The sequence below is a fragment of the Dipodomys spectabilis genome, unplaced genomic scaffold (assembly GCF_019054845.1).
Source record: "Dipodomys spectabilis isolate Male_0828 unplaced genomic scaffold, ASM1905484v1 ptg000366l, whole genome shotgun sequence".
Taxonomy (NCBI): domain Eukaryota; kingdom Metazoa; phylum Chordata; class Mammalia; order Rodentia; family Heteromyidae; genus Dipodomys; species Dipodomys spectabilis.
The window spans coordinates 788,429-804,366 of NW_024871043.1; the positions used below are offsets into that span (position 1 = coordinate 788,429).

General features: G+C 54.1%; 2 protein-coding genes across 4 annotated transcripts; both read right to left on the reverse strand.

Annotated features, from left to right (window-relative positions):
- Positions 1–10: 10 nt before the first annotated feature.
- Positions 11–6,830, reverse strand: Slc5a2 (solute carrier family 5 member 2). 2 transcript variants are annotated; one of them, XM_042666724.1, is made up of 14 exons: positions 6,667–6,830; positions 6,050–6,121; positions 5,861–5,965; positions 4,727–4,891; positions 4,355–4,460; positions 3,583–3,663; positions 3,247–3,476; positions 2,840–2,975; positions 2,561–2,668; positions 2,261–2,411; positions 1,469–1,637; positions 1,177–1,392; positions 575–704; positions 11–491 (listed from the first exon to the last, which is right to left on the reverse strand). In XM_042666724.1, exons 1-14 carry the CDS (start codon positions 6,790–6,792, stop codon positions 265–267), a joined length of 2,022 nt encoding a protein of 673 aa, XP_042522658.1. In that variant the 5' UTR covers positions 6,793–6,830; the 3' UTR covers positions 11–264. The 2 variants fall into 2 exon arrangements, with proteins under 2 accessions (XP_042522658.1, XP_042522659.1); XM_042666725.1 differs by having other exon boundaries at positions 11–519; positions 570–704.
- Positions 6,831–9,528: 2,698 nt separating this feature from the next.
- On the reverse strand, positions 9,529–15,744 carry Tgfb1i1 (transforming growth factor beta 1 induced transcript 1). 2 transcript variants are annotated; one of them, XM_042666728.1, is made up of 11 exons: positions 15,712–15,744; positions 14,424–14,539; positions 14,244–14,296; positions 14,008–14,150; positions 13,742–13,823; positions 13,523–13,628; positions 13,216–13,410; positions 11,290–11,463; positions 10,962–11,043; positions 10,537–10,685; positions 9,529–10,164 (listed from the first exon to the last, which is right to left on the reverse strand). In XM_042666728.1, the coding sequence occupies exons 1-11, from the start codon at positions 15,722–15,724 to the stop codon at positions 9,898–9,900; spliced, it is 1,380 nt and encodes a 459-aa protein (XP_042522662.1). In that variant the 5' UTR covers positions 15,725–15,744; the 3' UTR covers positions 9,529–9,897. The 2 variants fall into 2 exon arrangements, with proteins under 2 accessions (XP_042522662.1, XP_042522663.1); XM_042666729.1 differs by lacking the exon at positions 15,712–15,744 and having other exon boundaries at positions 14,008–14,088; positions 14,247–14,296; positions 14,424–14,440.
- Between the last annotated feature and the right edge of the window lie 194 nt (positions 15,745–15,938).

Below are 15,938 nucleotides of genomic sequence, written 5' to 3' on the forward strand. Positions count from 1 at the left end.
CAGCAGGATGGAGGAAAGACAACTTTATTTTTGCTCATGCACATTACTGTGGCCAGTTGGCCACTCACCTCATGAGAAGTGACTGCCAATGAGCTGGATTGGACCCCAGGCAGACAGAAGGGAACCTGGGCCCTTCCCACCCTTCCTCTGCCCCTTCCCCTTTTCTGGGAACCACTGCCAGCTGCCTCACATCCCCACGTTTTACAAGGCACAGCCTTTTTAATGCCCTGCTTGTGTGGTTCATGGTGTCCAACACATTTGAACTCATGCATAAAATCCCCAGAGGAACACGGCCACTGTCATCATGAGCAGGGCGTTGAGGTTGACCACACGGGCCCATCTAGGGTCCTCACTGATGTCCTCCAGCCGCCTGGCTGCTGCCGCCACCTCCTCCTCCGTCGGGGGTGGAGGGCCCCCTGCCCCACCCCTGCTCATGCCACAGAACCAGAGCAGGCACCGGCGGAAGGGGCCCGGGGCTGGCAACTGAGGCTCTGAGAGAAACCAAGGCCAGCAGTTAGTCTGGAGGGAGTGGGCCCCGGGACTTCCCGGGCCCCCTGCTTGGGCAGCACCTTACCCTCCATCTCCACGGCATGCTCTGGGCATCCGTTCTGTACAGGAGGAGAAGCTGGGCCTTGGGGCTCATCAGCATCCAGGTCCTCCCGCTCCTCCTTGCTGTGCCGGAGACTGAAAACCAGGCGGTGGAGCTGGGAAGGGGTGGGAGCAGGGGCCAAGTGGGAGTTCTGCTGTCCCGCCCCACGCCACAGGCCCCTTAGTTTCCATGGGCACGCCAGCCCTGTCCATTCCCTCCTAAGCTGCCCCGCATCCAGTCTGCACACCCAGCCTGACCCAGCTCACCCAGACTTCACCAGCCAGGGCAGCCTATGATTTGAGTTCCAGAGACTATGCCAAGAGCTGACTTTGGGGGGCATTCATCACCCACCCTCTAAAACATTCCATGTATCTCCTCCTAAACCATTTCAAACAAATGTCATTTAAATAAAAAAAATGGCCTTGCTGTGTAAATGCAGCTTCAAGAGAGACCCCTGACCTGCTCCTACCCACCCTCAAATACAGACTTTCAGGCTCACTGCGCATGCCTTGAAGCAGGGCGGCAGGGGCAGTTGGTGCAGTCCATGCCCGCTCACCCAGACTGCCCATCCAGAGGTCAGCACTTACGTGCTTTTGTGGGATGGGTGCAGTGCACAAGGAGATGATGAGGATGAGGAGGCCAGAGCAGATGAAGAGGATGATGGCGAAGTAGAGGTAGTGGACCCGGCAGAGGAGTGCAGGGCATGCTGAGGGCTTCACACAGCTACCCGAACCGAAGGAGAACTCGGGAATGAGGCGAGCTAGGCCCATCACCAGGCCCCCAATTAGTCCCCAGAAGGCACCCTGCAGGGGAAATGGTGTCAGCCTGCTCAGGATGCTGGAGCCTGGGGCCAAGCTTGCAAATATCCACCCTGCTCACCTTTTCATTAACTCGGGGCACAAAGAGCGCAAGCACAAACACAGCTGACACGGGCGGTGCCAAGTAGCTGGAGACCGATTGGATGTAATCGAACAGCTGGCCGCCCTGGGCAGCCTGAACAACTGGGAGCCAGGCCACTGACACTGCTACGATGAACACCACCCAGAGCCTGTGGTTTGGAGAACAAGAGGTTTTCTATCCAATGATCGATGCCCTTCCTCAGGCTCCTGTGGGTTTGAGTACCAGGACTACGGTTTGAACTCAAGAGACTGGGCACTGTCACTTAGTTTTTTGGCTAAGAGGTAAGGCTAGCATTCTACCACTTGAGCCTCAGCTCCACTTCTGGCTTTTTTGGTGCTTAATCAGAGATGAGTCTCAGGGACTTTTCCTTCCCAGGCTGGCTTCAAGCCACAATCTTCAGATCTCAGCCTCTTGAATAGCTAGCATTACTGGCATGAGCCACTTGGCCCTGGCTCTTACCCAAGTTCTTTTGGCTTTGGTTTTAGTTTTGGTTTTTTGTCAATTATGGGGCTTGAACTCAGGGCTTGGACGCTGTCCCTGAGCTCTTTTGCTCAAGACTAGGGCTCTACTACTTTGAACCACAGCTCTACTTCCAGTTTTTGGACATACTTGTTGATAAGAGTCTCATGGGGACTTTTCTGCCAAAGCTGGCTTCAAACTGCAATCCTCAGATCTCAGCCTCCTGAGTAGCTAGGATTGCAGGTGCAAGCCACCAGCGCCCAGCTCCTACCCAGGTTCTTTGGTGGAGCAGGATGGAGGCCTGGGGCACACCTGCCAACTACCAGCAGCTCCGCATCGCTCGCACGAGGCCGCAGGCGCGTGTAGATGTCCATGGTGAAAAGCGTGCTGCTGCTATTAAAGATGGAAGCCAGTGAGGACATGAGCGCCGCCAGCATGACAGCCAGCATGAGTCCACGCAGACCTGTGGCCAACGGGAGCCGTGAGGCTGCAGCCCTTCCCCCCCCCCCCGAAGGAGGGAGGGGGTGCCAGGCAGGTGTGGGCATTGCAAGGGTGACCCTCCATTGGCAGTCTGCAGCTGCCCAGCCCAGCAGGGTGTGGACCCGCCCTCACCATTCGGCATGAGCTTCACCACGAGCCTCGGGTAGGCAATGTTGGAGCAGCCCACCTCCGTGCCACACACCCGCTTACACACCTCAGGCACCACGCACGCCACTTCATCTACAAGAAAGCAGCCAAAGGCAGCTAGGACAGAGCTGGGTCTGGGAATTGGGGTTGGTGGGGAACCCCAGAAGGAGAACGATGGGACCCCTGGAGGGAAAGGCGGGGCCAAGTACCAAATTCTGGAAGGTCTGTGAGGGGGACAAGGCGCCAGCCTGGGGCTGACTTTACCTGGGTAAAGGATGCGGCTGATCATCCCAGGCATGACCATGAGGAACATGGGTGTGAGCTTCAGGTAGCCGCACAAGATGCAACCTGCCTTGATGTGCGTCAGGTTCTTTCCAGCCAGGCAGCGTTGCACGATGACCTGTGATGGGCAACCTACTACTGGGGGAGCCATGCTCAGGCCGACCCCTCCCGCTCAGGCCTGGCCACCCCTTCCCATCCCCACTCCAGTGGGTGTCCATCCTCTGGCTCTGCAGTGCATCTTGAACATTTCCACCACCAGGTACTAGCTCCATGTGTTTAAGCCCCACCCTCACCGAGTTCCACACCGTCTGACCACACGTTGGAAGACTGGTGGTCAGCTCATCTCTGCTCCATCCAGGGAGGGAGGACCCCCAGCCCTGGCTGCACACCTGGTCACTACACCAATACCAGCCCGAGACGATGGTGAGCCCCAGGAGCAGTGCGGGCCACGGCAGATCCCCTGTCACAGGGTCCCGAAGCAGGTGGTATGAGTCAGGCCTTGGCCGATAGCAGGAGCTGGAGATGTTGCCCACAACCGGATCCTCGGACACGGTGAGTGAAGTCACTGCTCCCAGGTATTTGTCGAAGAGCCCAGAGTACCCGCCCACCTCGTGGAAAGCTGCGTGGGCAAGGTCGTCAAGAGAGGACCCGGCATCAGTGCTAAGGCCCAGGGCCTCACCTGCCGGAGATGATCATGCCCGTCCTCTGCTGGCCCAGCCCCCTACCATAACCGGTGAGGATGAAGGCCCCCGCAAGAATGACGAAGGTCTGCACGGTGTCAGTGTACATCAGCGCCGCCAGCCCCCCTGCAACAGGCCTGAGTCAGTGGAGACAGCCCCAGTTCCTGATCCCCAGCATAGTGAAAAGTACCCCACCTCAGAGAGCAGATTGTTAAATGGAGGTCCATTTATACCTTTGGGCAGCAAGAAGCAAAGGCTTAGGAGAGTTTTAACCTCTATGGTGCCCTCTTGGCAGACACACCAGCAGAATCTTCCCCCCCCCCCCACTGTGGGGCCCCTACATCTGACTTGGACAAGATGATTTTCAGGGGTTCAAGTCTCCATCTTGGAGGCCATCTTGGCAACAAGCTCACCAATACTGTTGGACATGTTTTCTGGGAATCACCCTGAGGGTCTTGGAGCTATACTGGGTTTGAACAGAGATCTTGCAGACTGGCCAAGTCCATTCTTTTTCCCATTTCTCCTTGTTTCCCACCCTGAAACCCAGCACGAGATGGGCACCTAGGCTTCTGCATAGGAAGACAGTAGGGAGACAGTGAGGTTGTGGGAGGTGTGGATAGTGAAGCACTATAGCTCAAAATGGTAGAGCACAAGCCTTGAACAAAAAAGCTTAGGGACAGCACCCAGGCCCAGAGTTCAAGCTCAGTTGACCCCACACTTCCAAACTTGACCACCCCATGTAGCAACCCTAAATGACACCATCGCTTTCAATACCAGCCCAGACCAGCCCCCCATACCACACTGGTGCTGGGCCCACCTGTCACAGTGTAAATCATGGTGATGCCCAGGAGCGCGATGACAGAAGCATAGATGTTCCAACCCAGGGCCTGCTGAATGAATACTGCCCCCGAGAACATGTCCACCTTGGGGGGAAAAAAGCAGGGGCACAAAGGTCAGGGCCCAGGGTCAAGGGACAGTGATCCAGGTCCAAATCCTAGCCAGGCAATCAACTTACCTGCTCACACTTCAAAAGTGCAAACACCATTCACCTTCCCAGATCTCACCCACTGTGCCCACGTCTCCCGTCGGATTGGTAGAACAATTTCTCAGGAAGACCTCCCTCCACTCTACTCTCCTGCCCCACCCTTCTTGGAGACCATCCATCCCCCCCCTCCCTGCGCATGCGCACCGAGATCTTGGTGAAGATGTACAGAAAGAGGGAGAGCACAGACAGGTAGAGGCGGATGCGATGGCCCCCAAAGCGCTTGCGCAGGTACTGCGGCATGGTGATGACCCCTGCGGTCAGGTACACAGGCACAAAGAGCCAGCCGAGCAGCAGCACTACAAACAGCGCCTGTTGGAAACAGCGTGACCATGTACATCCCACCAGGAGTCTGTCCTCACCCCCAGAGGATCTGAGAAATCTTGTCTATGAACCGTGGTTCATAGAGCAAGTGGTTCTGGGAAGTTCGAATCTGAGCCCAGAGGACATTTGCAAGAGATAAGCCTGAGCACCTTGACATTCTCTTAGGCCCTTAACTAGAGCTTTTGTCCTTCCATAGACCCTGGCCCCTCTTGAGCACTTGTTTCTAGCAAGGATGTCAGCCTCTGTCAGCCAGAGCTGCCTCTCTCTCTTCTCCACACAAACCTGTAGTCCCTCAAAGGCCTTCTCTTCCAGCAAGCCCTGTGCTCAAAACCCTCTGACAGTGCCTGTAATCCTAGCTGACTCAGGAGGCTGAGATCTGAGAAAAGTCTGTGAGACTCTTATCTCCAATTAACCACCAAACCACTAGAAATGGAGCTGTGGCTCAACTGGTAAAGCGTTAGCCTCAAAGTTAAGGGACAGCTCCTGGACCCTGAGTTCAAATCTCATACTGGCAAACACACAATCACACATGCACACACACACACACACACACACCCCTTCCTAGGTGAGCCTCACCCCAAGCTGTGTCCTCCTGTGCTATAATTGGATTAAGAGATCCTCATAGACACAACTTTGGAAAGCATCAAAATAGGAACTACTCCATCTTTGAGCTGCCTGCCCCATGTCAGAGAGGAGTACACCACGGCTCACAGTGGGGAGGTACTAGCTGGTGGTGCCAATTCACAAAGCAATCAGAAACAGGACCTATCCTATTCCTGAAACTCAGCACCTCCTTCTGCCTCCAAGCTGGGGCTCCACTCCAGCCCAGTCTTTCTACAACTGGTATACCCCAACTCTAATCTCATATCCCTTCTGCAAGGAGCTTTCCCAGTGTGTGACCTTCCTAGGGGTTCCCACTGGGGGTGGGGTGATTGTTGATTTTATAAAAGGCCTTACATTCCACTCAAATCCAGCCACCGCCAAGCCATTTGCTGCACCAGTCCCTGCCAGGCCCACAAAGTGGCCACTGCCAATGTTGCTGGCGAAGAGAGATGCTCCAACCTGGGTGGTCCAGAAATGGGAGGGGGTGAGTTGGGCTCAGTCCTCTAGAGCCCCTCCCACTCCATGGGCCCAAGCCCTTCTCACCGGCCACCACACCATGCTTCGTCCTGCCAGGAAGTAGCCACCAACAGTACCTCTATTGGTTCTGCACATAGACTAGGGGAGAGAAGTGGGGGGTGGGGGTTTGGAGAGCTTGGGTTCGGGGGCACATCTTTGGACTTCATTAGCCTCCTCAACACATTCCTCAGCCTTGTTTCAGGCTGAAGATTAACCAGCAGTCGACTCCCCTGATTACACCCCAACCCCCAATCTTCTCCCTTCAGCCAGAGTCACCTAGGTGCTCATCCCAGCATCCAACTACTCGAGCCTGAGAGAGGGTGACCTCAGAATCAATCCTTGGCTAGTTACTGCTAGTGGAAGTAATGTGAACAGAGACTTCATCTATAAGGCTGAGCTTAATGAAAACCCACTGCCCACCCACCCCCGGCCCCCAATCAACAAAATCCAAAGGAATTCATGCTCATTGGGCCTCTCTGAAGCCCTAAAGAGATCTGCTTTGTTTCTTCAATCCTGGGATTCTCCTTGAGAAATCCAAGCATCTTTCCCATACCCCTCACTGGGACTTGTCAAAGATTGTTTTCTTCCCCTCTAGGCCCCAGAAGCCCAAGCCAGCCCCTAGTCAAAGCCCCGCAAATTCTCACCCACAAGCCAACACCAATGACCAGAAGGAAGTAGGCGGCAATGACCAAGATGTCGGCAAGGTTGTCAATGAGGGCTTTCTGGTCCCCTAGCCCTGCTTCAGAGCCTGCCTTGGTGCGGTCTTCCATTCTGCCCACAATCTGCCCCTCAAAGGACCAGCTCCCTGGCTTCCCCCGGAGGAAGGATTAATGGTTACCTCAGGGGCAGTGAGCCGACAAGTCCCCCAGGTCCCGTTCCCCCTCTCCCCAGCTTTATTTAGCTGAATCAGGTCATATCAAGGCCGAAGGCTGGTTCTGGGGTGCTGGGCCCTCTGGGATCAGGATCACTCCTTCTTTGACATTAGTCTCCATTCTCTCCACAAGGTCCCAAACTCAAAATCAACTCTTTCATTCCCTATGTATTCTCTTCAAACTAGATTAGGGAGCCTGGCTGAGCCAAAGGCAAATCTGACAGTGTCACTCCATTGCTCAGAAATCCTCCATAGCTCACTTACCAGAAAACTCAAAAAGAAATCTAGCTGGGCACCTGTGACTCATACCTGTAATCCCAGCCCCTCAGGAGGCTGAGATCTGAGGATCACTGTTTGTAGTCAGCCCAGGCAGGAAAGTCTGTGAGACTCTTATCTCCAAAGAACCACCAAAAAGCTGGAAATTGGAGCTATGGCTCAAGCACTAGAGCACTAGTCTAAAGCACAAAAGCTCAGGGACAGTGATCAGGCCCTGAGTACAAGCTTCACAACTGAACTGCCAAACAGAGAGAGAGAGAGAGAGAGAAAGAGAGAGAGAGAGAGAGAAAGAGAGAGAGAGAGAGAGGAAATCCAAGCACAGCATCCTGATCTTCCAGGCCAACCATGCCTTGGCTCCTGCCCATCTATCTGCTCTGTTTTCCTGCACCAAATCTGGGGTCTTCACCCACCCAGCCCAGATAAATTCTCTTTTCTTTTTTTTCCTGACCTCTCAACTGACAGTCCTCTTTAGCCTTCAGTATCTGGTCTAGTTACCTCCTCAAGAATGGGCCAAAGAGAGTATCAGGAGGATTGAGGTTTGAGGCGAGGCCAGGCTGAAGAGTTAGTGAGACTCCCCATTCCCATCTCAACGAATAAGCTGGGAGTGGTAGTACACATCTGTCAACAAGGTCAAAGGCTGGCAAGACTTTTTTTCAGCAAAAGAGGACTGGGGGAAGGCTCAAGTGGTAGAACACCAGGCTAGCAAGTATTAGATCCTGAGTTTAAACCCCAGTAATGAAAAAAGGAGAGAGGGAAGTCTTTTGCTATGATTCCGTACATGTTGTGGTATCTATCTCACCAACAAAGACTCTTCAAGAGCAGGGGCTGATGTGGTCAAGCTCTGGAGACCCATTGCTCAGCACAGGACTGGGGACAGAAAGGGATGTTGAATAGGGGCACCTCTGCCTTTCTAGAACTGAACAGGTTGGCAAGTCAGAAAATCATCTCCTGTGTCAGGGGTCTCCTGCCCGGATGACAATATCTATGAGTATCTTTGAGATCACCAATTGAAAAGTATTTTAGGGAAAGCATATGAGCTTTATTTGAGATATGCTTTACTGTAGGCTCCTTCAAAAGCTGACCTTGAGATGAGAAGGGGGGGGAGGAATCTAGGAACAGAATAAAGGGCAGGAGGAGGAGCAAGCTAAGCACTTATTTCAAGGTTACAGGGAGCTAAAGAGGAAGGCATGGGGATGGCCAACCAACAAACATCTGGTGAATGAATGAGTAGAGGCTGGAGATCACCAATATACCAACCCTTGAGAGACAGAGGCAGTTACACCCAGGATGGACAGCATTCCCCCAGGAAGAGAGAAAAACTGAGATGAGTCAGGAAGCATAGGGTGGAGAAGATGAGATTGGTAGGGAGGCAAAGGCAGAGAGCTTCTTGCTGTCTGTGGTCCATCCACTCCCATCCTTGGCTGCTTTTAATGATCAACACAAGCCTGGGAATGATCCATTATTTCCAACACCAAAGGAGTTGTGGAGATCCTGGAGTTTAGACTCGGGGATCCTACACCCTCCCTTAAGGAACTTTCGGTCCAAGATGAAGGTTCTGAGCCTCATAAAGGTCCCTAGGGTTTTGAGGACTTAGATGGAGCCTGAACTTCTCCAGACTTGAGTCTCTGGCCCTATCCTTCTTTGTTATGACTTAACTGAAGTGTTAACTCCTCCAGGAAGCATCCCTTGACTTCCAGTCTGGCAGCCCCCAAACCCCCAGCCATTGCCCTGGCCACACCAAATGTTAACTTCTGCCTCAGGAGCCGTCTCCTTCACCAGCTGCCCAGGGCTCTCCAGGACAAGGACTGCCAAGCCATGACTCATCTCTGTGGATCCAGTACCACCCAGCACAAGGCTGAGTCAGGAAAATCCTCAGGGAGTTACTAACCCAACACAAGAAGGAAAGTAAATGTCTGAACACACAGACTTCACCGGCTAAGACAACAGAGAGAGAAAAGGGACCGAATTTATAAGTATTGGAACCTCAGGAGCTAGGAAGATGTAAACTGTGATTAGTGCCCAGCTCCAAAATGTGGGCATAAATGGGCACTTCTGGAGGGGGCCCACCTCTGAGATTCAAAGGGAACGTAAAACCTCAGAACCAAATGAAGGTAGGGCAAGGGTTGCAGATGAAACCCTTGTTTCAAGGACACTGGGGGCTGCAGAGGGAAACACCGAGGCAGGAAGCCTGGTGGATGGAGCCCCAGCTTGTGCTCCTGTCTTGCAAACCTGACTCCCCTTTCAACCTGGGGCTCACCTGATGGTTGGAATCTACAAGTGCCCACCTGCCAGAGCTGAGACTGCTGGGGTCTGGGGGGGTCTGAAGGCCCAGTTCTTCTGCACCAAGACACAACACCAGTGAGTTGTGGAATGTGTGTTTATGTTTGTAGAAAAAAAAGTGCACAAAACAGGAGCGGGCAGTAGGGACATCCTTGGCCAGGTCTCTGATGAGTTGTAATGAATTGCGGGGCCCCTCTTTTATTGTGTATGTGGGAGGGCTCCCTCCAGGATGGGAATCGTGTGGGACCTCCCTTCTGTGGAAGATCACTGTGGGGGGAGGGGGAGTGCGAGGGTCAGGATGGACGGGGCCTCTTCTGAACTTGACCTTGGAGAACGTGGAGTACCTGAGGGGAGCGTCTCCCCAGTGGGTGGGCCGCACAAAGCACGGGGTGACTCTCGCAGCCCCCGAGCTCCAAGACCATAGGCTGGCGCGTACGGGTCGGGCCGATCAGCCGAAGAGCTTGAGGAAGCAGGGCTGGCAGTAGGGCTTGCCGGCGCGCTCCTGGAAGGAGCCCTTGGTGAGCGCGCGCAGGCAGAAGGTGCAGGTGAAGTGGTCCGGGTGGAAGCGGCGGCCCAGGGCCGACACGCAGCGGCCGGTCACCGGGAGGCCGCACGTGGCGCACAGCGAACCGCGCCGCGCGTGGAAATGATTTTCGCACAGCGGACGACCCTCGTGCTCGAAAAAGCTGCCTCCGGAGAAAGGCGCGAAGCATTCCTGGGGAAAGGAGGCCGCGAAAGAACCGGTCGGCCGACCAAGCTCAGGCCAGAGACCACCCGACCGCCCTCCTGCAGCCAGGCACCCGAGCGAGGCCCCGCCCACTACACTCGCTCCGCCCAGACTCCGCCCCGAGTCTCCGCCCCCGTGACTCCTCCCTCCCAAGCCACGCCTCCCGAGAGCCCCCCCAGACCACGCCCCCACAAGCCACACTCCTAAAGCTCGCCTCCAGGCTCCTTTCAGCCCACGATGCTCGCTCCGCCCATGCCCCGCCCCCCGTAACTCCTCCCTCCAAGGCCCCGCCCCTGCTGTTTCCCTTCCAGGCTCCGCCCCCGTAACTCCTCCCTCCAGAACCACGCCCCCAGAACGCACCCTGCAGACGAAGCAGTCTGGGTGCCAGAGCGCGCTGAGCGCTGAGATATAGTTATCCAGAATGGGGCCTTGGCAGCCCTGGCAGCGCGGGGCAAAGAGCTGCAGGAAGTCCCGGCGACAGTAGGGGCGGCCCTCACGCTCGTGGAAACCTAGGAACAGGTACCGAGGGGGCTGAAAACAAACAGCACGCAGGCAAGACTGGGATGCTACAAGGATCGAGGCTGCAGGAAGGCCATGAGTTGAAGGGAGGGAGCAATGGGGTCGGGGACCTGGGCAAAGCAGGAGGGGATGGGATGGGCACCCATGAATGGGAGAAGAGCAGGGCCAGAAGGGAACAGGGAAAACGCTCGTCCAGAAGCGGGAGGTGGCAGGTGGGAACGTATGCAGAGTGCACCTGTGGTTGTTATCGGGTGTGGTGGACTCACCCTCATCTCCAAAGGGCTCCCCGCAGCTGACGCAGCAGAAATGCTCTGGATGCCAGTGGGTGCCCAGGGCGGTAACCATCTTCTGCAGAAAATAAAAGAGGACAGTCTTATCCCTTCTTCCCTCCTGCCTCTACCTGGAACCTAAGCCACAAGGCTGAGGTATATGTCTGTAAGGCAGAAGATCTAACAAGGAATTTGGGATTGAAAGAGAGCTGAGGGCCTTGGGTGTTGCTAAGGTGGGTAGGTGAGACCAGTGTGGATGATGCCCATCACACACAGGTGATCTGAGAGAGTCAGAAGCAGAATCCACAAGGCTTGGTGGACTTACATGTCGGATGGGTTGGTTGCAGAAACCACATCGTGGGGAGAAGCGCTCAAAGTAGCACTCAGGGCAGAAGGGGCCTCCATCCTTCTCGAAGAAACTGCTGCCTCCCAGGGTCATGGAACAGCCACCACAAACAAAGTGCTCGGGGTGCCAGGCACGGCCCAACGCTGTCACTACCTTCAAGTTGGGGGGAGGTCTGGGTCAGAGCGGCCCTAAGACTATATACAACACTTTCCCAAAACATTTGTGTGTGTGTGTGATACCAGTATTGGACTTCGCAGCTTTGCTTGGCTTTTTCACTCAAGGCTGGTGCTCTGCCACTTGAGCCACACCTCCACATCCAGCATTTTGCTTGTTAACTGGAGAAAAAAATCATGTGGACTTTTCTGCCTGAGCTGGCTTCAAACCTTGATCCTCAGATCTGAGCCTCCTGAGTAGCTAGGATAATAGGTATTAGCCACCAGCACCCAGCCTTTTATCTCTGAGAGATAGGAATGAAAAAATGTAATGTTCCAGATTGCTCAACCTGTGTGTGATAGAGATTTTTTTGAAAGTTATGGAGATTTAACTCAGGTCTTTCAACTTTGTTCCTTACTGTTGACTTATCCATGAAGATCAGTGCATAGGAACACAGTACTTCTTGGGGAGGTGAGGGGTGGCATGGAAAAGTTTTAATTTCTCTTAAAGTCAGAAGGGAAAAAAATGAACAAGAAAAAGATGACTTAATATCTAATATCAGTATATTTAATTTCATACCAACACATATATAATTTATTTGGGGGTGGCTGGGAAGTTGGCTTAGTGGTAGAGTGCTTGCCTTGCATGCATGAGGCCCTGGGTTCGATTCCTCAGCGCTGGAAGTGGCACTGTGGCTTAAGTGGTAGAGTGCTAGCCTTGAGCTGAAGACCTGAGGGACAGCGCCCAGGCCTAGAGTTCAAGCCCAGGACTGGCAAAATATTTTTTTTCTGTCACTTTTCTGCCCAGGCTGGCTTTGAACCACGATCCTCAGATCTCAGCCTCTTGAGTAGCTAGGATTACAGGCATGAGCCACTAGCACCCGGCTATAATTTCTTTTAATAAAGAAAAAAGTACCTAGAGCTGATGGAAATCATGATACCACCATGCTTTGCTGAGACTGGCAATTCTGGAATGGGGCTCAAGCACTTTATCTAGCAGAAGGTTCTAGCTCAACCATTGGGCACAGCTGTTATCAATCACATCTGCTCAGACCATAAGTCAAGGACCAAAGCTCCCAGACCAGCCTCTCAATGGGGAAAAATCTTTGTGATACCCAGGAGAAGCAGCCAACAGGTTTTGTTTTTAAAGACTAAATAAATGAGAACTTGAAACACTCTCATGGTAAGGCAAATACTGTGTGCCACAAAGTAGGGCCACAACAAGGTTGGAATCTGCACCCTACCACCTACTTGCTCTGGTGTCTCAGAGCATTATTTTCCTTATAAATAAAACATAAATGGTGGGCTGGGGGTGTAGATCATGGAAAAGCCTATGCTTAGCGTATCCAAGGTTCTGTGTTTGATTCCCAGTGTGCACACACGCACAAAATTAATTTAAAAAGTATTAGGCAGGTGCCCATGGCTCAAGCCTGTAATCCGAGCTACTCAGGAGGCTGAGATCTGAGGATCCCAGTTCAAAGCCAGCCCAGGCAGGAAAGTCTGTGAGACTCTTATCTCCAAAGTAACCACCAAAAAGCCAGAAGTGGAACTATAGTTCAGAAGTGGTATAGCACTAGCCTGGAGCATAAAAAGGTCAGAGCCCAGGTCCTGACCTCAAGCACCAAGACTGACACACGCTAAAAAAATGATAAAAATACAATTATCATGTCCACTTTGCAGAGTTATTCATTGAAAGAGGATATCGCCAAGCCTGGTTGTTGGTGAAGATGGTAAACAAGTAAGCTCCACTTACTTGCCCAGCAATAGGTTTATTGCAAGAGCCACAGAGGCCCTTGGCCTGAGTAGGAACACCACGGCGGCTAAGGTCGGACTGCAGCAACCCCAGCATGGTATCTAGGCTGCCCTTGCCAGTCTGCTCTGGTGGAGATGGCGACCGCTCATTTGTGGAGTTTACCACTGGTGGCTGGCTTGGCCCAGAGGCTGGAAGCTACAGCAGAGAGGACATAAGATTGAATCAACAAGTCAAAAGATGTAGAAGGGATCTAAAATAGGTTGGGGAGCCATGAGCTGACACCTTGCCCACACCCTGCCTGACTCACGTGATTCTGGACACGGAAGTCTGAGAGCGAGGCCATCAGTCTATCCAGCTCCATTGTGGCCGAGGTAGCCGAAGGCTTTGGGAGGACAGGAGCTGGACTGGGAGGACTTAGGAAGAAAACAGCTTGTATTGTCTCAGAGCATCTCAGCTCAACAATCCCTCTAGTAACATCCAAGAACCTAGCATCTCTCTCCAGCCCTGCCAGCCAAGCCAAACTCACTGGCTGCTCTTGTCTTCAGATTGGTCCTCCTTCTGGCCCCCTGCTGTCACCTTGCTAGATGGGAACTGAGACATTATTTCATCTAGAGAGACAAGAGAAAAGCACTGGACATGGGGCCATGTTCGATCCATCCTCTCAGTTAAAAGTTTTGTGTCGTTTTCACTTCTCTTCTGGGAAGTCTGTGTCCCTTAGTCTCTTCCCTTTCCCAGCTTCCCCCCTCTCCCCTGCCACCCTATTCGGGCCTGTCATTTTAGTAACCCTGGTACCTGTAATGTTGAACTGGGTGGCATTCAGTTCCTGAAGCAAACGATCTAGCTCACAGAGCCCAGTGCCCAAGACACCACTGGAAGAGGAGAATGGAGGAGCCGCAGGGGCTGCAGGCTTTGGAGACCGAGGCTTGCATACCGTACTGAGAAACAGGATGAAAGCCTGGACTCAGACTGAGGACTCCAAGCCTTCTCACCTGAGCTTCGATCAGCTTCAACCATCCCATGCCCCTCACCTGTATAGATGGTCCTTGTCCCCAGAGGTTCTCGAAGATTCCCCAGACCCTGTCTACAGAGAGAAGACACATGTGTCTAGAATGACACACCTGTACTGTGACACCACCCAGGTTCAGATTCCCCTAGCCCAAGCCAACCCTGGCCTTCACAGCTCCCCAGGCCTTAGTATCTGCTCTCACCTGTGGCTGGTGGCCATAGGGTGGGGGAGGTGTGAGTGGCTCTGAGGGACGCTCTTTTGGAGCCCCTGACCTTGGCATGTGTGAGGTGGTGGTCTCCAGGTCAGAGAGCAGAGCATCTGCAAGGAGAGGCCCTTGGAGTGAGACTTAGGGGATCAACGTTAGGGCAGAGATAGGGCCTGAAGAGATTAGAGGGTCATGGTTTCCAGTGCAAAGGTCGGAAGCTAAGATAGTAAGAGAGACATCAAGAAGCTTAAAGAATCACACGGCCGGATTAAGCCCAGAGAGGTGGGATGATAGCGAGAAAATATTTATGACCAGACATCCCCACGGGCTTATTCTGGAAGTCAGTCAAGTCCAAACCCAAGCACCTGACTTTTTTCTTTTTAATTCACTCCATCTTTCCCGATATACAATCGAAATGGGCTCTTTATTGAAGCCAATGTTATATCCACTTCAAATTGCTCAATTGGCTGTGTGCCTGGCACCCAGCTTCCTGATTGGATGCTGTCTCTGCCACACTCACTAATTCCTCCCTCTCTCTAAACAGGCTCTGGCCAGGCCTGGCCCACTTCCCAGACCCACTGAGTCCCACCCTGTATTCCTCCCGGGTGAGTCTGCCAGCCCTTGGCCTTCTGATTAGCTTCTTTCCCCCAGGGTCCCAGCGCCAGGTACCCTTGCTGACGAGCGCCCCCTGCTGCAGGGCGCCGGAACCTCTTCTGTCCAAGTCCAAGTTCAGCCTAGGCCCTCCTTCTCCCCCTCCCTCCCCACCCCAGGGCCTTGAACCCTTTCTCTCCCAGAACCTCTTGTCTCTGAGCATCTTGGTGGAGCCCGTTACCTCTCCCTGGCATCTTGGCACTCCTTATTATAGTCTCTTTCCTGCCCCCCAGGACTAGGCTTCCACTCTACCTGGACCTTTTAACTCTTTCATTCCCCACCCCTGGGCCCCAGCCCCAGCCCCAAAACTTGATGCCATAAACTCTCTCCACTTTGGGCTAGTAGCCCAATTGCCCGATCTAAGGCCCCTTTAACCCTTCCCTTCCCAAAGCCTCGGAACCCAAGCGCCCAGGGGGGTGGGGGTGGGGGGACCTCTGCCAAAGCCAAGGCTGGAGGAGCGATGGAGGAGACGAAGGGAAGGAACGGCCGGCTCAGGAAAGGCAGGAAAGGAGAGGCAGGAAGGGGGGACGTGGATTCGGGAGAGGAGGCAGAGACAGAAGCAGGGGTCCGGGATGGGGAGGCGTGGGGGAAGTGGTGAGGGTCTGGGGGGACCCGCGGGCCGGGCCCCACTCACCCAGGTCCTCCATGGCGGGGCGCGGGCGGGCTGCGCGCGGGGCGAGCAGGGCGGGGGCCGTGTCCGGCGGGGCGGGGGCGGGGGACGTCCGGGAGCTGGGAGCCGGGGCCGTGACCATGTATGGAAGCGGGGACCCGCTGGGATGGGATGGGGTGGGGTGGGGGTGGGGGATGAACGAAGGAACCCGGGGGTGGGGGCGTGGAAGAAAGAGAGTACCAGGGCCCACC

Excerpts from the sequence above, each read along its gene's own strand:
- Slc5a2 (XM_042666725.1), bottom strand. The coding sequence starts at position 6,792 with ATGGAAGACCGCACCAAGGCAGGCTCTGAAGCAGGGCTAGGGGACCAG. Across the intron at positions 3,477-3,582 it reads CTTCATCCTCACCGGTTATG|CTTTCCACGAGGTGGGCGGG; the intron begins GTAGGGGGCTGG and ends TTGCCCACGCAG. Across the intron at positions 2,412-2,560 it reads GGTGAAGCTCATGCCGAATG|GTCTGCGTGGACTCATGCTG; the intron begins GTGAGGGCGGGT and ends CGTTGGCCACAG.
- Tgfb1i1 (XM_042666728.1), bottom strand. Across the intron at positions 14,297-14,423 it reads CCTATGGCCACCAGCCACAG|ACAGGGTCTGGGGAATCTTC; the intron begins GTGAGAGCAGAT and ends TTCTCTCTGTAG. Across the intron at positions 10,686-10,961 it reads GGAGCCCTTTGGAGATGAGG|GTTTCCACGAGCGTGAGGGC; the intron begins GTGAGTCCACCA and ends ACCTGTTCCTAG.